At 41.2% G+C, this 27,316-nt stretch overlaps 1 protein-coding gene and 1 long non-coding RNA gene across 5 annotated transcripts in view; one reads left to right on the forward strand and one right to left on the reverse strand.

Annotated features, from left to right (window-relative positions):
- On the forward strand, positions 1-18,039 carry LOC143820267 (uncharacterized). Its single transcript, XR_013225293.1, has 3 exons — positions 1-690; positions 14,132-14,260; positions 17,854-18,039. It is a non-coding gene; the product is annotated as an uncharacterized LOC143820267 (long non-coding RNA).
- Positions 9,117-27,316, reverse strand: part of NGLY1 (N-glycanase 1) — a 25,590-nt gene continuing 7,390 nt past the window's right edge. The window contains exons 3-11 of one of the 4 annotated variants that reach the window (XM_077302857.1): positions 25,860-26,022; positions 21,743-21,962; positions 20,392-20,513; positions 18,815-18,960; positions 18,494-18,604; positions 16,468-16,632; positions 15,811-15,996; positions 12,444-12,621; positions 9,117-10,435 (exon numbers count right to left, since the gene is read on the reverse strand). In XM_077302857.1, the coding sequence (XP_077158972.1) occupies positions 10,263-10,435; positions 12,444-12,621; positions 15,811-15,996; positions 16,468-16,632; positions 18,494-18,604; positions 18,815-18,960; positions 20,392-20,513; positions 21,743-21,962; positions 25,860-26,022 (1,464 nt within the window). In that variant the 3' untranslated portion in view covers positions 9,117-10,262. Of the gene's footprint in view, positions 10,436-12,443; positions 12,652-15,810; positions 15,997-16,467; positions 16,633-18,493; positions 18,605-18,814; positions 18,961-20,391; positions 20,514-21,742; positions 21,963-25,859; positions 26,023-27,316 lie in introns of those variants that run through there. The other 3 variants (XM_077302854.1, XM_077302856.1, XM_077302855.1) reach the window with 3 other exon arrangements.

A 27,316-nucleotide genomic window follows, 5' to 3' on the forward strand; every position in this document is an offset into this window, starting at 1 on the left:
CCCCCTCCAAGCTCGCGCTCAGGGGCTACTGACGGTTTATGTCATGCTTTAGCTGGGTCGTTATTTTAAAGAAAGAACATTCACAGGAGGCCAGTACGTGGAGAGAACGACTAGGAAAAGCCGGTCCGTGAGGATTGGAGTATACGCAGTCGCTTTAATGAAGCCTACAAAGGGGAGGGGGGAGGGGAGGCGGCCACCCTTTTCCGGTGTCGTTGTCTGAAGGGCGTCGGCGGACCGGACTTGAGGACCTCGCCCGCCGGCAGAGGGAAAAGCAATGGCCTTTTCACCCGCCCGGTCGAGACAGGCCCTACCGGGCAAACGCCGCGAGAAGGCGAATTAAAGGGCCGTCCGGTCGGCGTTCTCCGAGTCGCGCCGAGGCCTGAAGCCTTCAGACAATAACTGCGCTGCCCCCGTCCGGCATAAACCGCCGCAGCCTCCCAGTGCCTTGGCTTCGTCCACCAATTACGAGCGAGGAACGACTACCATGCCTGCGCTTCAGCCAATCAAAAAAGCAATACGAACCTGGTGCGGTTACGTCACCAGAAGTAGCAACAGCCGAGCAGAGTCCCTTCTCCCGCAGTCGCCTAAGTTCTCCGTTTGGAGTGCGCTGCAATGAGAGGAGGGAAGGGAAGGAAGTTGTGTTTCGTTGGGCTCCCTCCAGCTGTGAGAGTGTCTGGTTCAAGTTAGGAAGTGAGTAATTGTTTGTAGCATGATCATGTATGGACTTAGGGACGCACAATTGCTGCAAAGGATTCAGCTACTAGCTTCATGTGTTTCCGAGCGGAAGTGGAGCTCTACTGAAAGTAATCAGCAAGAATTTGTTTCTTGGCAAGCATACTTATAATCCGGTCCTGGGCGGTTTTCTACAAGAAAACTGGCAAATTTATCCATTACTTCAGAGAGTTGCAGATTGGTGCACCCTATGTCACCATAGGATACAATTCTTAATTTATCGTAATTGATAGGACAAATATTAAAAGTTAGAAAATAAATCATGTATTAAAGTGTAATGTTTGGATGAAAATGCTCTCATACAGTCAGAATAAAAAGAGGTTCCCAAAAATATCTGGATATTAAGCGAAATTATAACAATTGGAAATACTGAACTTTTAAATACGGCATTGACATTAAGTTGTTTCATATTAATTGTTCCCAAAATATTTACATGTAAAGAAAAATGCTTTAAAACAATACATGTGTGCAACATACAAACATACAAATCTGTCTATCTGTCTATATCTTGATTTTTAGACCACCACTTTCCAGAGACTCGTGGTGATGTACAATATACAAAAAATCATAAAGCATCATAAAAAGCCCATCCCAGAACAGACTGTGAAAAGATAAAAACAAGATTGGCAATGTAGTCCCTTCCCCATGGCTACAGGGTGGGATAAGCTAGATATTACTGCGTAGCCTGAGGAGGAGTCCCGTTGTTCCTAGTCAGACCTCAACCAAAGATTCAAATGGGTAGCCGTGTTGGTCTGAAGTAGCACAATAAAGTCAGAGTCCAGTAGCACCTTTAAGACCAACAAAGATTTATTCAAGACATGAGCGCTCTTCCTCAGACTATGAATTCCTTACATGACAGTGGGAATATATAGCAAAAATCAGTTCTGTTACATTAGTAAACTGTCACACATCCAAATGCAGCCAATGATAATTCTTTGCCAAAACAGCCAATCAATCCCCTGGAATTCAGTTATAGTTTACAAGCTATTAGGAATACAATTTCTAACAACACCAGAGCTGACTCTTCCCCCACACACACACACATATAAAATGTGTCAACCCCCCCCCCCCACACACACACACAAGCATTCACATCTCTATTTGTGGCCCAGTTGTCAAGAAAACAAGGGAGAATCTGAGGCCAAAATTGCACAGGCATTATAGATCATAACAAGACAGAAATGCAATTATCAATCAATCGTCTTACTGAGCCATCAGTCAGTACAAAGACTACTTTTCTATTTATCATATGTGCATAGCCAACAACAAAAGGACTGAAAGACACTTTTAAGTGGCACATGTTATTTTTTAAAATTTATAATTACATTTTAGACCACCACTCCCAGACCCTGCTGACTTGTCGCGGTTTACAAACCGTATAAAATACAATTACAAAAATACAATCCTATACCGGTGGCAAAACCCCATCTAAAAAAACCTCCCTTCCCTTCCTACCCAGGCCCAATCAGAGCGCATACAGCCCACACAGCCATCTCGGGTGGGGGTAACTTCTGCCCAGATAACCAACATATTCAGCCTATATAGGGCCTATTTAGTCTGTTTTTCTCCCCTGCAAAAGTTTTTCCCCCCTCCCCTTATGCTGAACTTGCCATAAATGTTGGGCTGCACTTTGGGGTTTAACAGAAATTATGGCCTCATACGAATAATATGAATACTTTCAAAAAAATTAAATGTTGGCAATGTTGTAACTTCACATATTGTCTTTTTCTGGTTAAAAAGTATTGTGGCAAATATAACTGTTTGTGTGTTCTTTCCTTATATAGTCCTGAAACTTCAATCATTTCTGTACAAGTGAGACAGACTAATCACAGATATACTTGAAAATGTAAATTTGACAGGAATTGAATGTGTATTATACCTTGAGGTGATGTCTGAGGCATAATAGGAGATGTAGTGTTTCCCCTAATGATTGTCTAATGAGCCTATGGCTATCAGCGACATCTTTATAAAACATGATATCTTAATCTACGGGCTCTCCCTATCAAAAAGATTCCCCAGACCACATTCTAGTTCTGGAAGGACAGGAAGTATACTAAGTTTGTTAATTCTGCTAGCTATTCCATTTTGATATCAGACAGTAAATCATACTGCCATTAAATTTTTTTAATTTATTTGAGATATTATAATTGTATTTTAACAAAATGTTTTTAATGATTTATGTGGAAACATGTTGTACACTGCCCTGAACCGGCTCACTGGGTAGGGCGGTACATATATGAATAACTGAAATAGTCCCAAGTGACAGAAGAATGTCTACAATCTATCCAGATATATCACTCCAGTAAATAGCATTCCTCATTATATAGAGTGACAACACTATTCAAGCAAATAAACCTGTTGATTGGAAGTAAGTTCCATTGAACCCAATGCAGCTTGCTTTGCAGGGCATGCTTAGGATAAAGTTGTAAAGATCTTTTTGTTTGATGTTCAAAGAAGAGTTGTTTAATGGATGTTGTTCTGACACATCATGCTCCATTTTCAATACAGTGAATGATAATTAGGGCCAGCTGCAACAGGGAGTCTAGCTTAGGCAACATTGGGGAGGGGTGGGAACATGATTTCATGATGGCATGTAAAGCCACTCAGCTTTCTTGTTAGTTAAAAAAAAATCACCTGACTGCAACAGCGGTTGGGGAGGGGGGTGGACAGTATTGTGCAGGATGCTCCCTTCCCAGTTTCAAACCAAAAAGGTTCATGAAAGGAATTCAGGTTGAGGCTTACTTTCCACCCAACCTTGAGGGGCTTTCAGCATGTAAACCATAAAAAAAGACCTCAAACCTGACAACATAGTTATGGAAGCCAGAATTATGACATTCATACTGTGTGCTGTATGTTCAGTAGAAATTTCCATAATTTTGGACTGAATGAACCATTTAGCCAGAAATAATGCTCATGTGAAAGTAATAATTTGCGAACTAAATTCCTAATCGTTTGCAGTTTTCTGTGCCTAATCCTACTGTCCATAATTTCAGATGTATTCCTGCTCTAGCAAAGAACCAAACAATAATTCCAGGGTAGACAAACGCAGCATTAAGTAACCATTTTTTTCTTGCTGTCTAGTTGCTTCCTAGGTCTGCCTGGACACCAGCATTTAAAAAAGCAAAATTCAAGGTGGAGAGCCTGCGTGAACTAGTGTTGTTTAGTCATCAATCCTAAAGAATAAGACACCTGCATTTTTATAGCTCTATCATTATCAGGGTTCAAATCAGATTGCAGTAGGAGAGTGATGAAATAAGCTCATGAGTGAAAGAGACATCAGTTCAAGTTGTGCCAATTTTGTGTTACCCATGGCACAAAGTCAAGAACATATTTGAGTTACAGGTTAGTCCATCAAACTGGCATTACAGCTTTCAGTCCTACATGCTCCTGCAGGTATCAACACAGTTCTTCATTCTAAGTCTTATATTTAGGACATGACTTAGTAGAGTGTATGGCAGTGTACTGATTAAGATACAGGAGGTGATATTGTCCTGTTTACTGAAAGAAAACATCCTTCAAAGATGGAGGTGGACCCTCATTTGGCAGTGGTTGCCAGTTGAATTCCGGATCATGCTAAAGGTTCTGGTAATCACCTTTAAGGCCATACACTATATTCTCATGGAGTAACATGTTGCAACAGCATCAACACTGCAACAACAATGGCTTAACGGGCCATTGACAAATTGATCAAGAAATCCTCATTAGGAGAGAGGTCTTAAGAAGGGATGTCAGAGATTTAGCTTCTCTTTACTTAGCATTCTACCTACTTGCTTGTCACAACTTCTGTTATAACGTTATGTCTTTATCTTGTGACAGAAACATAGAGGGCCATTTCGCACGGCTTCAAAGTAGCACAATGGTTGCTATTTGGAAACGCTACTAATTTGCCATAACCCACGACGTCGTAGACAATCTGCAACAATCCTGAAACCAATCAGCAAAAAGCGCTTCATTGTGGCGCTTTCAGGGGAATCCAGAAAAGTGGATTCACCCTCCGGATAGCGATACACTCCTGCAACCAATCTGCAACAGTAGCGCTAAAGACCTGTGCGTTACCATTGTTGCTGGTTCTTCAAAGTCCCTCCCCCTGGCTCTCTCCTCCAAACTTCCGGCGAAGCGATCGCCATTTTTTTTCTCCGAGCGAGCGGGGATAAACGCACCGGCGAGCCTCTTTCTGTTTAGAGGCTTCCCTGGCTTCAGTCCTTCACCTTTAGTCACTAAGCACAAACCACATAAAAGCCCGTTTGCTGAAATAAAGTCCCTTTATTTTTTACACATAAATGCAGCCGAAAATCGGGCCCGTGAGAGGGGGGGGGGGATTTTTTTTTTATCACTCGAGGCAGCGTGCAAACGATCATACAATCAAATGACAGCTCACATTAGGCAGCTGGATGGGTCTCTCCGTAGCAACGAATCTACCTAGATTCGTTGCTATGGGTCGTTTTTTTTTTTTTTTTAAACCTTTCTTAAAGGGAAAGGGGCTGTTTGGGAGCATGCTAACGGCTGCCCATTGGCTGCTTGACGGCCAGGGGCGGGACGAGCTTGGCAATAGCGCTTCCTTTCTAGCGATTTCTGCCGAGACCGGAAGCCTGTGGGAAACGCTAAAAAACGCAACTGATTCCACTACAAAGGCAGGTATGCATAACGACGAATTCCACTATTTTAAATGGCGATTTTTCATTCCGCAAACAATTTGCAACAAAGATCCCTGTGCGAAAAGGCCCGGAGAATTGATGCAGAACAGAAGGAAGCCCAACACAAAACAGCAACTTCCAAAACTAATTTCCAGACAGCACAAAACTCAAGTGACTATTAGCTGTGCAATTTTCATTTGTCACAGGATTCTCTCTAACTCTTACATAGGAGGCTTCCATTCTCTTACTTCAGAAAGTAACAACTGAATCAACCTGAACTTTCTACTATAGAAGTAACAAAATTAGGAATTTTCTTAGACAACAATAGACAGGATCGGTAGTGAGATGTCAAAGTTATGCCCTAACTACTAGTAGTAGATGGATTTTATTGTATTGGCCAAAGGCCTGCATGATGAAATTAATATATATATATATGCATGTGCATATAATTCAGCAATGCCCTATTGTTGTTTCTGTTGCTGCTTCTCCTGCTGGTACTGGTGTTGTGGCAGGCGTGAAAACAACTTTGCCCCCAGAAGTTGTCTGCTACACTTGTGACGGAACAGCTGGAGTTTTGAGTCTTGAAGGCAAATCCTCTTCACTCATATCAGATTGTCAAGAACATCTGTTCAACTCCCTCCTAGAGTAGCAGCAGCAATTGAGGGGGGGGGGGTTGTCACTCAGCTTGTGTTGTTTTAGCTGTTGATATACTAGAGGCTGCTACTGCTCCACTGTAATTCCTTCACCAAAGCAGAGAGATCTTTTGTAGTGCTTCTTGGAAGAGGTGGAACTGAACTAGTAGGGTTGCTGCAAATCTTTATATGTAGTAGTCTCCCCCTTCTGCTAGTTAATGTCTAAATACAATCCAAAGTGCCTTATAAAAAAAACTGCAAAGCAATAAACAGCCCGACATCTCAGTATTGAAAAGTCTGCTCTCTTTCATATGTACTTTTCAATTTAGTGAATCATTTGAGAGCCTGCATGATTACTCAGGAAGTCAAATTCCTTATGCAAAAGTACTCTCACCACTTACAAAGATGTTCTGATTAACAGGCTGAGGGCTTAGTTAAAGGAAGATGCATATTTCTCTCTGAGGTTGCTATTGTTTTCAGTGAACATGATATAACGTTGTGGAATTATGCTTGATGCTGCCCCTTTTCTTCTGGATCTCTGCCTTACACTATATGTGCCCCAAAACTTGTTTGTGGGGATTAATGTGACTGGTGGAAGAGAGCTGCTCATGGTTACTAAGATGCAAGGAAAAAGAAGGGGGGAAATCAAAAAATGGAGGCTTGATGCCCACAGCAGAGACCTGTAGGTGGCCTGGTTTTGTTTGTTTGATTAGCACATTAACATGCGCTAGTTATTTTACTATTTTATTTATGTCTGTGGGCAGTAGAAACAAATACAAGAAACCTTGCTCAGAGTAAGATTATCACCAAGCAAATTACTTGCAATCAGATTGTGAAATATTGGACTATATCACTTCAGATTAACATTAGGTTCAAATTATTGACTGAACTTTATGCCATTCATATCACAGAACACTATGTTCAGTCCAAAAGGTGAACTTTGCAGTGCTTAGTTTGAGAAAAAGCCCCCAAGACTCATCTAAAGGGGGCCATTGCCGCTGTGGGGGAGGAATGCCGACAGGGACCTGGCTGGTGGGAGAGAACTCCCAGCACTGGCATTCTCTGGGCAGGGTGTGTGTTGGCATGGCAACAGGGGGCGTGGCTGAGCTAGGCGTCAGTTAAACGGCCTGACATTGCCCGGCCTCTTTTCCCCATCAGGGTGCCCAAAGACGCAAAAGAGTACTGAGCTGAGTACAGAGCTGAGTTGGGATGTGTGTTACTGACTGGAACCCCCATGGTAGGGCATTTACAGTTCTGGGCCCTCTATAAGAGCGATGTGGTGCACTTGACGGACTGGGGTGGTGAGTGGCCCCTTCACCTGTCACCCAGAGTTCCATGATCTCAGGTGGAGTTAAAGCCTGAGTATAGATCTGAACTGGGAAGTGTGTTACTGATTGGAGCCCCCATAGAAGGGCATTTGCAGTTCTGGGCCCTTTATAAGAGCAATGGGGTGCACTTGTCAGACTGGGACATGTACATATGGCTCCATGGGATCCAACATGCTATTTTGAATTGGCTGCAAAATGAGTGGTGGCGGGAGCCCGAAGAGATATATTCCTATTCGGGCTCAGTGGCGGAAGTATAGCATGGGAAGGATCACTTTTGGGGCGGCCAAGCTTGCACGCTGACCTCCCCTAGATTTGGGGGGCCCCTTAAGGGGCTGTGTGGATGTAGAGCCTGATTGAAGGCTTGCATTTCCGGGAGGCAGGAGAACCCAACAGAGGCTGACGCCCGGAGGGGTCACTCCATGTTGCCCCCCCCCCTTTTTCAGCCTGCCATTATGTCCAGGATTCTGGGCTGGATAGCCAATGCAACCTGTTGAGGGGCAGGCTGTGATGGGCTGCCTTGTGGTCAGCGGACCTCAAGAGGGCAAATTTCTCTTCCCATACTTGCAACGCTCAATGTTGAATAAAGGCTGTGGCCAAATATTTTATGCCAAATTATGGTTGTCAGTGTCCTCATTAGGCGGTCAATATCCCCCTGCGAGGCAAAAAGCCCCCAAGACTCATCTAAAGGGGGCCATTGCCGCTGTGAGGGAGGAACGCCGACAGGGACCTGGCTGGTGGGAGAGAACTCCCAGCACTGGCATTCTCTGGGCAGGGTGTGTGTTGGCATGGCAACAGGGGGCGTCGCTGAGCTAGGCATCAGTTAAACAGATGGCCTGACATTGCCTGGCCTCTTTTCCCCATCAGGGCACCCAAAGATGCGAAACCCACCCTCCCTCCCTATTTATGAATTGTTGGACTATTTGTTAGACGTTGAATTGTATTATTGTTTAATTGTCACAGCCGGCGGAAGTGTAGCATGGGAAGGATCATTTTTGGGGCGGGCAAGCTTGCGCGCTGACCTCCCCTAGATTTGGGCCCTTTAAGGGGCTGTGTGGATGCAGATCCTGATTGAAGGCTTGCATTTCCGGGAGGCAGGAGAACCCAACAGAGGCTGACACCCGGAGGGGTCACTCCATGCTGCCTCCCCCCCTTTTTCAGCCTGCCATTATGTCCAGGATTCTGGGCTAGATAGCCAATGCAACCTGTTGAGGGGCAGGCTGTGATGGGCTGCCTTGTGGTCAGCGGACCACAAGAGGGCAAATTTCTCTTCCCATGCTTGCCACGCTCAGTGTTGAATAAAGGCTGTGGCCAAATATTTTATGCCAAATTATGGTTGTCAGTGTCCTCATTAGGCGGTCAATATCCCCCTGCAAGGCAATACATCTTGCATCAGTGTCCGATTTTTTTTTTCTTCTAACAAACGTTCCCCCATAGGGTAATCTCCAGAAGGCCTGTGTTTAACAGAAGATTCAAACTTCTGTTTAAAAAATTAAGCTTTTGAAGTTAGGGTATTTTTGAATACTATTTTACACCCATTTTGGTATTTGCAGAAGAAGCTAAGGGTACATGTTCCAATTTCTATCTTTAATCTCCAAGACTGGTTGTAGATGTACCATTCAGCAAATTCTCTTTTTAGCTAGAATGGTTAATACCAAGCATATGTTCTAATTGGGCTACATAAACAGGCTTCAGTCTTGACAGGCACAACTCATTTGATCCCCAGTAAAATCAACAGTACAGGTCATTATTTAACTTCAGTTACTGCAATGATAATTAAGTTTAGTACAACTTCAGTCCCAAATTGGGGCCACTGAGTTTATTTACACATCTTACAACCTGTACCAGCAAGGGTAAGGGAGACCAGAACGAAACAGCAATTGACATTTTGGAAAGAAAAATATATAATGAATGCAACTCTTGGGTGTTAGCATCGGTATCTGAAATGAGCAGGGGCTTCACAGGAGCAAGGGCATCAAGCTGACGGAAGACTGGCTGGGTTAGATAGAATTATGAGACTTGCAGGTACAAAGCCCATATGGAATGTGGGCTGTAAGACAGAGAGGAATTGGGTAAGATTAAATGAAAAACTAGTTGAATATAATCCCACTTATTACAAGCATTTTAACAGAAGCATCAGCTTTATAGAGCAGTTGATCCATATTTATAAAGTAACAAAAACATGCATAACACAATCTTTATGTATCAAAACTTTATAATTTTACACAATCTGGGATTCATTTCTACATAACAATCCATGACAATATTTTAGAGACAGTCAATTTATTACTTTGTATATGATCAAGGTCCAAAATACTTAATGCTTAAATTACAGTATATATTTAACAAGGAAAATTTAAAAAGGACTTTAGTAGACATCCAAATTAACTGTCAATAAACTTTTCTTAAAAGCCTGAACAGAATTTGAATCAAACCAAAAGTGACGTCAGGAGCTGATAAATATTCCTCAGATTCATAACATTTTTAATGAATTCAATAAACTTCCTTATTATAAAATTATGAGCAGACAGAGGGTTCAAGCATTACAGGTGCCTAATTTTTAAAAAGTAATCAAATTTCTAGGTCCAAAGTTTGATTGACTGATTAAAAGAAAGCAGGAATCCTAGCCTTAAATGACATGGCAATCCGGTGCATGTTTACTCAGAAGTAAATTTAATTATGTCTAATGAGATTTACTACCATGTAGATGTGTATAGAATTGGGTTAATAACTTCTCTCTGAATACAAAAAGCCACATTTCATATGTTTTCAAGGACATAGTTTCAAGATACCTGTATTTCATTGTATGCCACATTAACAAAATCCATTTCTTCACAATTGTTCAATGAAGAATGCAGTGTTATGATTCTGATGTTCCTACGTAAGCTTTGAAATATTTTGTTGCAGAAATCCTTACTTGTACAGCTGTCTTCAAGTATTCAAAGTTCGTTGAATTTTATAATGATCTCAAAACAATCTTCTCCATCATTTAAACTTTGTCTAAACAACTGTGTATGTTGCCATGCGATATCACCATCCCCTCCACTTAGTTCTGCTTTCAAAAGTACATCTGTTACATTGGAAATATCAGGGTAGGAGTGAAGGTTTTTATCTGGAGAGAGGGAAATTAATCCTGTTAAAACACTTTCTCTTGATGTTTAGTCCAAAACAGTAACAGTGAAATCCTATCCAGAGCTACTCCATTCTACACCCAGTGGCTTGGATCCAGCAGTGCACAAGGGGAAACACAAACAGACTTCACACAGTTCCACTTGCAGAAGATCTCCTGCAATACCTTTCCTAATGCCCAGAAACTGATTGTACAAGATTTTGTGCAAGCAAAGGCACAAGAGGATGGCTACCACTGTCTTTTTCTTGTGATTCTGCTTGTGCAAGGGGATCAAATTCATTGATTTCAATGGGATAAGACTGTAGAAATCCCACATAGCATTGCACTGTAAATCACATTAAAGATGTCAATACCAATAGCAAACTATTTGTTTTCCTGTTAGAATTTACTAGCAACCCATTCTCAAAAGGTGTCACTGTAAAAATTAATATGTTTTTATTCTACTATAAGCGTATATGAACAGTTCAATAGATGCATGAGGTGAGTCCTCCGCTGGTAGATACACACACATACATACACAAGGTGATTGCATTATCAACAATAACTGGTATTGTGAAGAGTCTCTGTACTTCTCTCGATTATATTCTAATTCACTACACAATTGCCTGCATTTCATGGCTAGTGATACTGCTATTTACAATTTCTTCTGTGTGTGGGGGGGAGGGGGGGAGGTTTGACTATGTTTAATGGTGCTTTAATCCATGAAAGCTTATATTCGAATAATGCTTTAGTCTTTAAGGTGCCACAAGACTCATGTCTAGCCTTCTGAAATTGCCAGTTCTAGAAATGCCTTGTTGGGACTAAAGCATGGAGGGATAGACACAATATATAATACTTCAACCCCCCCCCCTCAAGAACCCCTGGAAAGGTGGGAGATCTTCAAAGTACTAGATAGTCCAGCATCCAAAGGCCTTGCATTCGGGAAACAAGAGGAGATTTATTTATTTATCATACTTATATATCGCCATCCCCGGAGAGTCAGGTAGAGCAGGGAAGGGAAGAAGTGAGAAAGCAAAAGGAAATGGCAAGAGTAATAAAGCTGACCAGGGGCCCTCCATCTACCCTTCTAACAAATGCTAACAATCATGGCAGAAAGCAGGGCATTTCTGACACAAGCCAGTAAAGCAGGAACACTCGGTCTCCTTGTACACATGTCCTTCAGCATTGGCCAATGCCTGCAGCCTGGCACAATAGATGCATTTCTAATAATGGGAGCAAATGACCAGTTTCAAACATGAAATAAGCAACAAAACTGCAGACGCGAGAGAGGGATCCTACGTTGAGCAGGGGGTTGGACTAGATGGCCTGTGTGGCCCCTTCCAACTCTATGATTCTAACACCACAGCCTGTAGAAGACACAAGATCTAAGTATCACCTCCAATCAATGGCCTAAATGTTAGTAGTTTCACTAGAATAGATAGCAGATAAAATTATTTGATATACTTGACTTACCAGAACAACATGGGCATTTCACCGTAGCCTCAAGGGCCCTTTTAAGACGAAAGGAAGGCGATTGTAAGCCTCTTTGAGACTCCTTAGGGTAGAGAAATGTGGGATATAAAAACCAACTCTTCTTTGCCATAAGCTTCAGACCAATTCAGACACAAAGTCAACTGCTGACTTTTAGGCCATTTATGCACTGGAGGTTTTGTGCCAGGCTGCAGGCTAGAGTATTAGTTGTGGCAAGTTGCACCACCTCTTCCTGCCCCCACATGGGGGAGCATTTGGCCTGGTGCACCTCATCTACCCCCGATTTGAGCTCCTATACGGGAGCTGGGGCAGTGAAGTTCCCAGTGCGTAAACGGTCTTAGTGTGACCTCACATCAGTCTCCTTGACCTAGTGTTAATAATGGCCTACTTGTGAGTACTGCTGTAGGGGTAAAAATGGTAATTGCTGCAAAACTTTGGACATTACAAAAAATAAGCCTTAGCAGACTAATGTTTTTACTTTGTTTGGAGCAGCATTTCTTTTTTTAAGTTTCATACTTGCCTCCATTTACATCAACTTCTGTGTTTCCAGAGCACAGCATCCACCTCACCCTTCCACTCTGAAATGTCTGACTGCTTGTCCGCACAGAAACATTTTCTATCTTCAGACCAACAGAATCACACTCAAACTTCCAGCTGATGTAACCAGACAATGATCCTTCTTTTCGGGCTATATAAACCTACACAGACAAAAAAGGTGCCTCGGAAACCTTAAATTGAGTTACATATATTAAAGCTACAATTCTGAACATTCTGTTACCACATAAAGATGCCATCATAGGCCCATTATGCACGGGGGGAGGGGGATAGTGCACATTTGGGGTGGAATGGTGGCGACTAAAATCACTGATAACGCACAGTGCCGGTTGCAACTGGCCACAGATTCGGTGCATGCCGCCAAAAAAGCCGCGTTTGCGAAATGCGGAAGAAAGCACAGCTTCCAGGTGACCAGGGCGCAACTAGAAGCGGCGCCGGGGTCGCCGCGTGCATAATCGGTTACTCTGGGTTTTGCCACCGTTGTGTCCGTCCCATGCATAAGCGGTTTGCTTCGCTTCTTCCCCCTCCGCGTTTTCCATGTGACCCGAAATCGCCGTTTCGGTGGCCGTGCATAATGGGCCATATGTATACAACTTCAAAATATTTTCCCCTTCAATTTACCATTCTTTTGAATCAATGTGCAGACAACTAATAAACTGATATTATTGAAAGTATTAGTAATTAACACATACTGATTACATACTTTGTCCTGATTTTAGTGAAACTGAGCTGCTGAAATTGTCAATGCCGTTTAACCAGTTAAGAAATCTATACCGTATATGTATTTTACAAAGCTATCTTTGAAAAGTCCTACATCTCTCAGTAAAACTGTATATGCAACATGCTGTGCTTTATGCCTGACCTGGAGGCCAAGCAACACAGCAATAGGTTACACACATGCTGCTCTATATGTAGATATGTGTGTGCTTACAGCCATGTTTTTATCATACCCATCTAACTCAAGCATGGTCCCCAAGGCTGGAAACTAAACATTAAAACAATGCAAAACAATACTTAAAATTATAAAATTCAAGAAAAACACAAACAATGGAATCAGGGGAGCCAATCACCATTATTGGGGATATACCAAATGAAAAAAAAAAGTCTTCACCTGCTGGTGAAAGACACCAATAGAGACAGACAGATTAATTTCCATGGGAAGGGAGCATCAAAAATTTTGGTGACATGACCAAGAAAACCTTTTTTCAGGTCACTACCTGTCTAGCCTTAGATGGGAGGGGGAACAGGACTATGTTCTCCAAAGATCTGAAGCGAGTAGGTGGGTTCATATGGGAGAGGTCAGTCTTTAAGATGTGTGGTCCAAAGCCATACAGGGCTTTAAAGGTCAGTACTAGCACCTTGAATTGAGCCCTGAAGCGAATTGGAAGCCAAACCACAGGGAGGGCTGGATCTAAAGGGTATTTCTGCTCATATAACAGGAGCTTCACGATTTCCGCAGGTGCTCTTCTCTGGCAGCACCTCTCCCCACCCCCACCCCAAATCTCAAACTGTTCCCAAGTGTCCCAGTCATTCAGAAGCTTTTAGTGGGATATCATGGCATGCAGAAATCACATTATTCCAGAAGTGGAAATCAATTTGTGGTTAGAATCTCACCAGCTGTTAACACAGTCTTGACAATTCTTCTTGTTACAGGAATGAAGAAGAGGAACAGAATTATGGCCCCCTCCTCAAACAAATGACTGCAGCTAATACATATGACTATCAGCTGCTTGAACTTCATCCAGCATGGGGGATCTGCACATGCAGCCTTTGGAACTAGAGGTAGTGAATCTTAGGGTTGTGCACTCCAACCTGAAGAAGCTGCCTCAGCACCAAATCAGGGCCGCTCCAGCAACAGATCAGTTCGGGGTGGTCTGAGTCACACCTCCGCCAGAAAAGTCGGAGCCGGAGCGCCCTGCTTTGATGCCAGGGCGGCCACTTTGGAACACCAGTCATGGTGGGTGGGACTTACCATCCCCTGGGAAGAGCTCCGGTGTGCCAATGTCTTGCCCAGTCCCCTGCAGTGCGCCGCCAATGTGCTGCACTGGCGCAGCTGCCCCCCCCCCCCCGCGCAGTGTGCCACGCTGCCTTTCTCCTTTGGCACCTTGGACTGCTTTGCTTTGGCCACTTCAATCAAGGCAAAGCAGGCCGTGGCGGTTTCGACTGATTCAGTCCGAGGTGGCCTTGTACGAAGCTGAAGCGGTCTGGATTGGGACCACTTGTGGTGATCTTAGGATGTGCAGGATACAATGCTATATTAGAATATGCATTTCTGTTTGTTTCTATTCATATTGACTGCTGGAAATGCTTTTTTTCTGCCTACATTGGTAGATTTGAAGTAAGTGTCCAATCAATACTGAGTTTGTAATGAACATAAATAAACTTAGTTATGACCTTCATTAATTCAGGGTGACTGACAATCTGGCTTTCTGCAGATGAGGAAATAGCTTTTAGAATAAATTCAAATGAGTAGCCATGTTGGTCTGAAGTAGCACAATAAAATCAGAGTCCAGTAGCACCTTTAAGACCAACAAATAATTATTCAAGGCATCTATCTACTCGTGTGCAATCGAGAAAGTATAAAGCTCATTCTGTGCAGCTAAAATATAATTCTTTAGGCAGCATTATTGCATACCTCTAGATGGGAAATGTCAGATTTAAGGTTTAATATCAAAACATATATTATCTGTGGCCAATTCTACCATCCTGTTCTGAAACACAAGCAGCTTCCATTCACAGTTTGCCATCAGCCGACTATTATCTGAACTGGATATTACTAACTATTGCTGAATAGGGAAATAAACACAGAAGCACGTGCAAAAATAAACTCTGCACACTACAGTTTCAGCGTTATACCTATGTTGATAGTGAAAAAGTGTTAGGAGAGTAGTTGAACTCACAGGTCAGAACTGTCAGAAAGAGGCCCGAAAGCCGCTACAGAGCTGCCATGTTTTTGCTACCTTTTGAAAGGGTGTGCCAGTAACATAGCATGGGCACCACACCTCGAGATTCTCTTCACCCACATTTTGAAAGGAGCAACAGGATGGTGATATCACTCAGTGGTGCAGAGTATCCTTCCACAGCTTTCAGTCTTGGCTTGTTATGGAATACTACAGTGCTCAGCTTGAGTTTCCTCTCTGCAGTTCACATTGGTCTGCTGCCAATGATCCAAGCCTTGGTGCTGGTGCAATCAAAACACTAGGTCCTCCTCTTCCTGTCACGTGACTTCAATATCACATGATCTTGATGTTATGTGTTTATTACTCACTCCATCCCAACCCTGGAAAGGTTGAACGCAATTACTATAGAATGTTCTTTGGGATGATACTCACCATTTTCCAGTCGGATTCAACTTTTCTCCATACATCTGCCATCTTCCATATGCCTTTCTCCCAACCGTTAATCCTTTCATTGTTATTGGATATTCGCATATAGTAATCTTTCACTATATTATATCTAAGGTGGAAAAGCTTAGAAGATTTCTCTTTTCCAGTTGGAATAAAAACAACTTCCTTGTGCTAATAAACAAATGAAAACAGCAAGTTAGGTTTGCATTAAATATTTAATTAGTTTTATGACTGCTTTATCATATGGTTTATATATGGATATGAAAATTGGTACGAGGACTTCACTGGGGAAAAAGTCATATAAGTCCTTGATCAGTTATAGAAATAAGCACTGGTCAAATCAACAGAAAACAGAATTCAATTGACTATTCAATTTGTGGCAGCTTTTACTTTTGCTGCTATGAAACAAATTCATTGGCATGTGAGCAGGATTATACTTAGGACAGTTGCTGTCAACTGATTTGAATGAATCACTGCTACATATTTTGTCTGCTAGTTTTTTTTTCCATGATTGCTGTTACTTTGGATACTACTGAATGATACTACTTTGGTTTGGATAATTGCAAATGCAAATAAAGCTTTACTACAACACCATTATAATCAGGAGGACAGTAAAGAATTATCAACAAGTGTACTAAATACCTCTAAGGCAGTTTCACCTCTGGCTAGTCTCCATGCAATGGATCCTGATATCCTTCCACCAAGCTCTCCTGGCTTTGGAGTCTTTGGAGAAATAAATTCAACAAGCTCCACAATGATCCTCTCTAACAGCTCCCTTCTTCTGCCTTCAGGCAAAGACTGTTGTCTCTAAGAGTACAAAAAGCCATGGTGAAAATAAGACCAACTTCAATTATATTTATTAGTTACTGGTTACTGTAAGGCAGGGATAGTCAACCTGTGGTCCTCCAGATGTCCATGGACTCCATGGACTACATGAGCCCCTGACAGTATTGACTACCCCTGCTGTAAGGAACAACTTGAAGGTACTAATAAACAGAAATGCACTAGCAATCTTATTTGTCGCACTGTGATATTTAGGATCCCTGTCTGAGCCTTCTGCAGCCAATGTGAGCTCCAACCTGGTTTGTGTATTTATAAATGATTCTTAGAAGAAGGCTTACAGCAGAAAACAAGCTAAAAACCAGTGGCTTATTCAATCATTAGTTTTGTAAACCAAGTATTCTGAAACCAGTTGTTAAAAATGTTGTTCTGAAAAATAGTTATATTCTTGTCATGTCTTGACTGACATTTCTTTGGCTTACAGTTTCTGCAAATGTTTATTGTATTTCGATTATTCTTTAACTGTGGCTTTGTGTTCACCCTGAATTTGTATTTAAAGAAATAATGGCAAACTATGGTTTGTGCTAAATCAGGAATCACTCCTGTTTTGGGGCCACGGAAATTGACAAGTACGGAGCTTAAGCAGCAAACCATGGTTTGGCATTATGGCTAAACCATCCCACTGTGGTAAGGGTAAACTGAGGCATTTTAGATAGGTACAAGTAATTTATTTTCTCTCATTACTGATATTTGTTTAATTTCGTTTATTAAGACTAAGCAAACGGGGGAGGGGAAGGATTAAGAGGCAATATGACTTTTTGTTACTCATGACTTAACTGTCCTGTGAGTATTAGTTCTGATTAACCCCATCATTAATTAACCCAATCATTTGGAACTGAAAAGTGATGGATGCTTCTGTCTCTGTAGTATTCGTTCTACTTTTTTAATGAAAAAACTGAATCGGTTACAGTTGAGACTAAATGGCATGAGTTTTCAATAAATCTTTCAGTAGACAGAACTTCATCTCTGTTCTATGATTCAAAGTTCAGAATTCGGAAAAGTAGAAATGTTGCTTTCGTGTTCCATTTAAGCTGTATATGACGTTGTTGTTGATAACACTAAAAACAGCTATGGACTCAGCTACATGCTAGGAATCCAAGTATGTCACTGACATTTGCTGAATTTAATCAAAGTTGAATCCACATGTATGGTATTATGTGCTCACTGATGTCTTATTGACTTTCACAGGGCTTCCATTCTAATTTAGCTGGCAGCACTACTGGGCTCTGCTCTCAAATAAAGAACAGATCACATCTTCCCCTTTTGGAGTATGGCGATGGCGTGAGTCATCTTGCTTTTCTCCTGTGCCACATGTTGTCATGTGCTCACTGGTGATTTAAAATATTTGCATAAAATAAAGAGTGAAATGTTGCATTTTTGCCTTTAATGGTCTTATTTCTAGAAAAAACAAATACCATAACATATAAAGCTACCATCACTATAATAGTTGCCTTTATGATTGCTGCAAACAGCAACGCAGTAAACATGTAATTCCCAATTTAAATACTGTTCCCTCAAATACTTTTTAAGTAGAGCCATCTTGGTGTAGTGGTTAAGAGCAGCAGCAGCCTCTGCTCTGGAGAACTGTGTTTAAGTCCCTGCTCCTCCATATGCAGACAGCTGGAAGACCTTGGGACAATCACAGTTCTCTCAGAGTTCTCTCTCGGCCTCACTTACCTCACAGGGTGTCTGTTCTGGGGACAGGAAGGGTAGGCAACTGTAAGCCACTTTGAGACTCCTATGTGTAGTAAAAAGCAGGGTACAAAACCCCCATCTCCTCTTCTCTCTAATTTAGTCTAATCAAATAAGATACCATTTTGTTATGTACCATTTTGTTAAGGTTATTGATGGCTTCACGGAGCACGGCTTCTTCAACCTCTGTCCTTCTAGGAAGCAGTTCATCATGTTTACAAGAATATCGCCAGGTTACATCAACAACCTGAAACATGAATTGCAAAAGAAAATGTAATTTAGCAACCAGAATTTCAAACACTGGAATATTAGATATATTCCAGTCAAGAAAACATCTCCTTGCTCTAAATCTATCAGTCTGCTTTTAAAAGATAAACAAGCAATTCATTTTTCAAGACAACACTGTTTCTTGAAAAGGGAGCATCATCTTTATTTCAAAGGGTCTTGCTTCTCTTACCTCATCTTTAGAGAATGCAATAATATAGGAGAGTTTCTTCCCCCATCCAATCTCATACAGAAGGGGTTTATCACAGACATTTTCACATGGGTCACAGTGAAGCCACCTGTTCTGTGACAAAGAATAAACTTCTGTCCACACATGATCTATAAAAGAAAAAAATCAAAGAAAAACAATTCATCTCAGAAAGGGATTTTTTTTCTATCTTAACTAACAATCAACTTAGTTCTGGGGCTCCAATTTGTCGTATTTTGATGGACATTTTCAGTTTGTGCAACCTGAGCATGTGTACAGGATCCTTGGAGCTGTGAGACCTAACATCAGTATCTCACCATGAACCCTTTCGTGGTTTGGTGACAGAAGTCTGGAAAGTTATTGAAGTTCTAATGGCTTCTTTAAAGGGATAGTCCTCCCTGACAAAACCATTTGAACAAATTCTGCTTTTTTACCATTTCAAATATTAACATGGGTTATGAGTACTCAGATCCCCAGGTTCTTGCATGCGTCCTATTAGATCAATTTCTGTCTTGTTCTGGGATTGAGATTACCTTCACCTTCCTATGGAGAAGGAGGACTATATCCTTGTTCCTTGGTGTGGATGCCACTGACCTTAGTTTCACTTTATGTTTGCTTGCTGGGATGGAGGTTGCTCCCATATTTCTTGGCAGGTAGATCCCAAAATGTGGATCTAGGAGATTATCTGTCATATGACCTAGAGAAATGTCACAAAGTTCTTATAGAGCTTCCCAGGGATCTGGAATTTGATATCACCAGGATCTGGACTAACCCTACTCTCTCTTTTCCACTTAATCTTTAAGTGGGGTGGAAATCCTAAATCAGGCAGATCTGTGTAATGGAAGACAGCCAAAGCTTTCTTTTTTAAAAAGCAGAAGCATTCTTGAATGGAAATTGTTCTGTTTCCGCAACCAGATGTTCTGTCAGGGGCAATGGAAAAAATGTTTACCTGCTGCACCATTTTCTATGACTAAGTGGCCTGGGGTTTTAGACAGTCATGCCAATACTATGGAGTGCCTTTTCTCTGGAAATCCACTTTGCACAATTCCTAATGACAATTTACCATCTAGAAAAAAAAAGTGTACTGTGTTAACCTATTCACTATGCTGCCTGACATTTTACCTTTGCATGTTATGATTTTTTATTATTATTATTTTAACTGTTAGTGATAGGATTTTCATGCATAGGAAGCAGAATACACAGCATCATTTTAGACTGCTGGAGTGGGATTTAATTTTGTAAGGTTCCCCTATATTATTAATTCCTTATAAGTGAAAACAAGCAAAACAAGAAGAAGGCTTGGGTCTATCTATGACATGCTATCTATGACAGCATTTTTCCCATGGCAGACTATTAAAAATGAGTTTTTCTACCTGTTATATGAAACAGAACAATCTCTTTTGCCACCTTAGAATCCCACTACTCCTTTCCACTGCAGCCCTTTCTTATCCACAAGCAGCAATCAGAATTCCTGTAACTTAAATGAACTTGCACTAGTAGCAATTCAACATACACAAGAGAACATTGTACATCCCTAGCAATAATATAAGGTTATATGATACCTGTTACATCCCAAACATATCTTGCTTCAAAACTTAAGGCTCTGCAACAGAGAGTAAAGCAGTTGGCCCATTCTGCACAGCGCCCACGTCTAGTTTCCAGCAGTTTTTCGGGATGATTGTACCTGTGCAAACAGTTTAAAACTTGTGGGTTTATTCTGGGTTTTTTTGCAGCCGTAATTAAGGGAGCCTAAACCATTAAACCTAAGTCCAGGTGTACATAGTTAGCAGGATGGGGTGGGAATGAGGTCACAGAATGGTGTGGCAAAGGAATGGACTGTAGCAGCAAGTGACGCAGCTCACTTAAAGCAGCTAATGAGGGATCACACGTTGGCAATGCTTTCCAACTTTTCTAGAAGTAGAAAACTAGCACAAAATAAAGCAATCTGGGCTCCAGGTGCTCTCCTCAGTAAGCTAATTTTTTGCTTGCAAGGATCCCCCCTTTTCATTTCCCACTAAAAATGGTGTACACCCACAATCTAATCCATTCTACCACCTCTAAAGTTTATAACTTTATTCTTCTGCAAGTATTGACAGCTGCATAGTATCATGCTTACCTGCCCAGTGAGATCGTTTCTCAATAATAGCACATCTGCCTGGTATGCAAAAGGTTCCAGATTCAATCGCTGTCATTTTGAATGAAGAGGTTCAGGTTGTAAGTGATGCAAAAGACTTCTACCTGAGACCCCAGACAGCTGCTGCCAAACTGAGTCAGCAGGACTGACGATGTACCAATGGTCTGATTCACTAAGGGCAGTATATCAAGTATATCTGACTCTTTCAGAATAGCAGATTCTGTTCAACATAAGCATTTCAATTTTTTGCATTTATTCAGACTACCAAGGTTCAGCTCTGGAACCTGTTTTCCACGCCAATTGTCAACCCTCTTATGGTATCCAATCCAATCTTTATTTACGGTCATTTAGACCAAAATTTATCTTATGGTATCATTGAAGACTGTTCCTCTAAAGGTGTGCAGACTGCCTTCCTTTCACTACTGTAAACGTGATGAAGTGAGAAATCACTATAAGCTATCTCACAACAAAAATACAAATACAATGGCCATGGGTTGAATTCAAAGCAGTCCTTATGCAAGCAGAATCACTTATGCCAGTCCATAATTTTCACAGATTTGGCCTTTGAGATGCAGCTCCTGAGTGCACTTCCCACACTGTTCCCTAGGATATTCTGAACTTCAGGAATGGCTGGAGGGGGGGGGGGGGAGATGCAGCAATCAAAAGAACTTTGGTCAAAGCATTGTACTACAAAGAATGGTTATTGGCTTCCAAATGTACCAAATACAAACATTTCAGACACAGACCAAACCATGAAACCATCCGCATATGACACTCACCTTGGAAACCTGTTGCTCAACTGGCATTGGTCACAGAAGTGATTTTCAATTCGACTTGCCTCCCATCTCAAGTCATCTTCGCTAGGTGTCAAGTTACCTTTAAATTTTGTCTGGCCCTCACACTTGCTGCAAGGAAGGGTGTTTACCCACTGGAAAAAATCACATTTAAACCAGTTCAGAAGCTCCAGCAACAGAAAGCACTGCTCATTCATAAGGGTGCCTGAAAAATGAAACAAACACACAGCAATTAAGGCCGAATCTTCAGATAGCTATTAAATGAATCTGAATATGCATTTGTAAAAACTATGCAGAAATGGAATGAAAGCAATTTCCAAAAGAATCCAAGAGATTTATGTTGACATGATAATTGTACTTTACTTAATATTTCATATCAAATCTGGAATGGAAGTGGCAGCAGGCTTTCATTTTTCTAAAGGTATAAATTAGATAGCTGAGGCTAAAACTAAGCCTCACCTGGTTAAATTAGATTTATTAAAATGCGGCTCCAAGCCAGCTGCTTCCCCTGGCTAAGTCCCATTTGGTCTCTAAGAGACCTGCAGTTCTGAGGGCATCTGTCCCCAAGAGGCTTCTAATGGGAAGCAACTGGTTGTCTTTAGAGGCATAAACACTGATCACAGTGTCTGCAAGCTGAGAGGCTACAGGGTTTGGGGAGGTTTAATGTTACAGGAAAAAGGGCTGGATTAGAGCAAAGTCAAATGCTGCTAGGAGAGATGCAAGCTGTACTGGACGGTGATGTTGCTTCTCGCTGTCATGTCATGGCTACAGCAATCTAATCCCACTCTTATATGCCATGACACATATCCGTCACTAACCAAATGAACCCACAGGAGCCTGGATCCACAGACATAGGCTGCTCTTGCCTCCACTAAGAATTAACTCTTCATGGCCACAGCCTGGGTTTCTGAACTACTGAGAGATAGCACATATGTCTAGAGGGTAGTGCCAGGTTCCCATCACCAATGTGGAATGAAAAAGGGGCTGGGAGGTCTTGAGTGCTTACCAGGAAGTTTTCTGGGTTTAATAAAGATGGTTGGGTAAGCGAAAGTATAAAGCAGGAGCAGTCAAACCGGCCCTCCAGATGTCCATGGACTACAATTCCCATGAGCTTGTGGGAATTGTAGTCCATGGACATCTGGAGGGCCGCAGTTTGACTACCCCTGGTATAAAGTCTGCTGTATTTCAGCAGCAATCAAAGACTGAACGGGTTCTTGAGTTCTCTGCAAGCCAGCCTGTCCATTCTTCTTCATCAATCTATAGTCTCCCAGTGAGTAAACAAGGAAACTTTTCCTCAATTGCTGATGAAATCCTAGAATCTAACTCTACTCCCTGACACTGACTGGCCTACATTACCAGCAAGGAGAACATCATGGTCCATAATCCATACTCTCATGTCTTGCAAAAACCAGCAGTGATAGATTAGTAAAATGCATGCTGAAACCGAATACTCTAAATATTACATGGTAACCATATCTTACATAACTTTAATAATATTCACAGCAAGCACAAAAGTCGATGATCAAGGAAAGGGGGGTTGTTTTAATGGGTGAGTTTTAATGGATTTTTATTATTGTTTTAGGGGTTACTGTGGGGGATTGTTGTTACCCGACATGAGCCATGATATGGGAGTGGTGGGTTATAAATTGATATATAAACAAACAAACAAATAAAAACATATTGTTTCAATTAAAGATATGCGGACTATGCTATCTGACAGTGCCTTTTTGTTCTCCAGCAAATCTGCAAATGGAGCTTGGGGGTTTCTGTGTAAACAAATAAGGTGTTGCAATGAAGTTGGTCCCCCTAGAATGAGATTCCAAATAGATAGTTATTTTTTTAATGGCAGACTATCAAGCTTCATAAGGTTTTTTTTTTAAAGACAAATTTGGCTTTTCAGAATCAAATTGAAAGCAAAGTCCTGCCTTTCTCTCAAATGGAGACACTAAATGGCATACATTATTCTCCTTTCTTCCATTTTATCTTCACGACAGCCCTGTGAGGCAGGTTAGGATGAAAGAGTATGACTGGCTTAAGGTCCCCTACTTTCCCCTTGGATCCCTGTTTCTTGTGACCTGGGAAACCAAGAAATAATATAGCTCCTCAGGGTATACAACACAGATGGCCTAATGATATAGTAGTAAGGTGATATAATGGGGCACTCAGGGTTACCGTTTTATTGCCTTATTAGAATTTTATATTTATAGAGAATTTTAATATGTTATACACTGCTCAAAGCCTGTTTAAGGAGCGGTGGATTATAGATCTAATATATAATAATTAATAATAATGACATGAATGGGGATTTGAACCTGAATCTTCTGGTACTAATGCAGCACGCCTAGCCACAAATAGCCAAACCTCCCTCCTGCTATGCTTCTTGTTAATTACTCAGCAAACAATATAGATTATACACTGAATTGTGATGAGGAAAAAATATTTATCAGATTCAAGTTCTGCATATTAAGGAAAGTGTCCAAAGCAGCTCACATTTGTACAATGCAACTGAATCCACTTAAAGTTTTTAAATATGCTCTTCTGTATATTCATGTTAATATTCCTCTCAATTATGAAGCAGCCATGCTGTCTAATGCCAGAAAACTACAAAGGCAAACATTTCAATTACGGAACCTCATTTTTCTCTCTCTGCTTATTGTACAGACTACAGAGCTATTCAAGGCCACTGCCAGTACTCTAAGTGACTTCTTGCAAATCATGTTTTTCATCTACCTTTAAAATTTCATCCTTAAAAAAATCTTTGTCCAGTATACAATTGAAGGGGGAGTATTGGCTCTATTAAATGGATAATAATAATATACGAAGATTCCTGTGTATTGGCAACTTTTTGCCTTACATTTCAGATATAAGAACCTGTTTGCTGCTACCGGAGGTATACATCTCTAAAAGAATAAGCCACACTGCATTAAAATCTGTGTATCTGAATTCCTAGTAAGACATATCTTCTTACCCCAGCTACAACAGTTTCAGCTAAAGCAGCATGCTTTTTTGGTGCTTATCAACTTGTACACCTGATCTCTTCATCTTTTGCCAAGTTTTTACTTATGGTAGCCTGTTTGACAAATAGTTTGACAAACTATTTAGAAATTCTGTCTAAACCCATCTAAACCCATACAGTTCTCAAAATGCTTTCCCTGTACCTTTTACATCTGATTTAAATGTGATGTGGCAAGGCAATATAGTTCTCCTGTAGGACTCCAATTCCCCCAGGGTCTCAATTAAACTGGGCTTTAAGCCATGCAAAACAGCTATGCGCATTAGTTAGCAAGCCAGCGGAACTAAACGGTAGAATCCTAACTGCATATAGTTGTTCTGTAAAGGGTGGCAGCCCCATTTAAACAAGATACTTTGCAAGTGTGAAGTCTAAAGGCTGACCTTTTTTGCATCATGTTTCAATTGGCCTCAGATGAAAAAGTGGAAGTTAGACACCTTCCTCTTTGCATGTTAAATACTTCCTTTATCTACTTCAAGAGGAATTCGGAGTAACGTAATAACAGGTAAACTGGGTGATACGGCAGGGTGAAAGCTGTTTATCTTATTTATGCTGCATAATACATTGAATTCACACCCCAAAAACATGTTTCCTTCATCAGATCAACTCTTATATCTTAAAAAAAAAACACCTCCCTGAATGGGGCCATGTAGACTAGAATGACATTAATGCCTTAGCCTCTGAGACCATCTCCTTTGTTTTTTTGGAGAACAAGAGATACTACAGTAATACTTTGACATACAAGAATTTCTGCAGATAAGGGAAACCACAATACCATCCATCAACTTCATGTGGGTAACTGTCACCTGCCTGCCTTGTCTCTCAGATCACTGGCCAGCCACTCTGCAGGAGAGGAAGAGAGAGACAGCAAGGCCCTTTCCTATGAGCTGCTTTCATCAGTTTGTATGTTTTTGCAGCTTTGAGTTTTTCTTTTGAAAAATGCAAAATATAAAAATGAACAAATATTTCTTTTTGATTTTAGTTCTGAAAAAATAAGGGGGGAAATGCTTTGCTATTCGTAATCGATGCAGACATGTGACAATATTCTACTTAATGTCTTCAAGTGTCTAAAAATTATATTTAAACTATTACCTCCATCAACCTTTCTTGCTTGTGATAGACTATCTTGAGCTTTCTTTTTCAATTCCCAGATGGGGATACAAGCCAATGCTTTCTTTTGTAAACCAGGGTTTTCATATATCATTACATGCTGAAAGTTTGATTGAAGCATCTTTAAGAAAACTGGTTTGCCTGTCTAAAAATGGGGGGGAAATTTATTTAATTTCAGAGAGTTGGATACATTTTATGGTCATTTAAAATAATCTAAAGAAGGATGCTCACATGGATATAATTTACATCGTTCATGGAAAGTATCTCCTATCCAAGCTTTATGCAGTAAAGAAGACCTGAACAGGAGCCATAGCTTACTGGTAGAACATATGCTATGCATGCAGAAGATCCCAAACTTTAAGGCCAACTTTAACCCCAGTTAGAAGGATTTCAGGTAGCAGACCTGGGAAAGTTTTTTTCTTTGGTAAGCTGCTACCAGAAAGCATAGAAATAACAGGCCAGTGGTCTGTAAGTATAAGTCATCTTCCTGTTTCAATCATGAGACAATGCAAAAGAGCTTACTTTAAATCAGCTAAGGGACTTACGTGTTTCCATTTTGCAGAAGAGGGGGTATAGATGCCAATAAAGGTCTTCTGATTTTGAAGGGGGGGAATGATGATTTCTATAAATGTCCAGCTCCCAAAACAAATTACCATTATGCTCCCTATGCCATTCCTGAGAGTCCACTATCTCCCAGGAACACAATTTTGACCGTTTATGCACTGGAGGTTTCATGCTGGGCTGCAGGCTGGAGTTTTAGTTGTGGCAGGTTACCCCACCTCTTCCTGCACCCACACGGGGGAATTTTTGGCCCAGTGCGCCTCATCCGCCCCCAATTTGTTCTCCTGCATGAGAGCTGGGGCAGTGAAGTTCCCAGTGCATAAACTGTCTTTGAAGGGTCAGAGCTGCAGCAGAAGAAGGAAGTAGGAAAGTCCTACTTGGCAAAGTCCATAGATGACTGGAAACTCCCCAATGGCTTGGGCTACTGGGAGAATCCATCATTGTGTAATAAAGGCAATCGAACCAGAAAGCCTTTTCACATGGCTTTTCATGAGCAAGCCATATCTCAGCGCATGGTGGAAGCAGAGGACCATCAGGACCCTAAAGAGATTATGTGGGAGTTCTGTCGATTTGGGATCTGGAAGCGAGTCACCCACAGCTTCCTGCTTATGAGTTGGGCAACAATTGGGAAAGGCAGAAATGAATAACGTATTTACTTCATTTTACTCTAGTGTGGAACCATCCCTACTGGAACATCTTCCTCTCCCTCTCATTACTCTTATAATAAATCTTCCTGTCTTGAGATCAATGGCAAACGACAGAGGGAAAGATATTTGTAAGATAGCTGAGGGACATACTTCTGTAAGACCTTTATTTCATGCTTTATCAGTCCTCTTGCAGAGATTCAGTTGTTAGAACAGTTTCCACACCCTTTCTTT

This window comes from Paroedura picta, chromosome 11 (genome assembly GCF_049243985.1).
Source record: "Paroedura picta isolate Pp20150507F chromosome 11, Ppicta_v3.0, whole genome shotgun sequence".
Lineage (NCBI taxonomy): Eukaryota > Metazoa > Chordata > Lepidosauria > Squamata > Gekkonidae > Paroedura > Paroedura picta.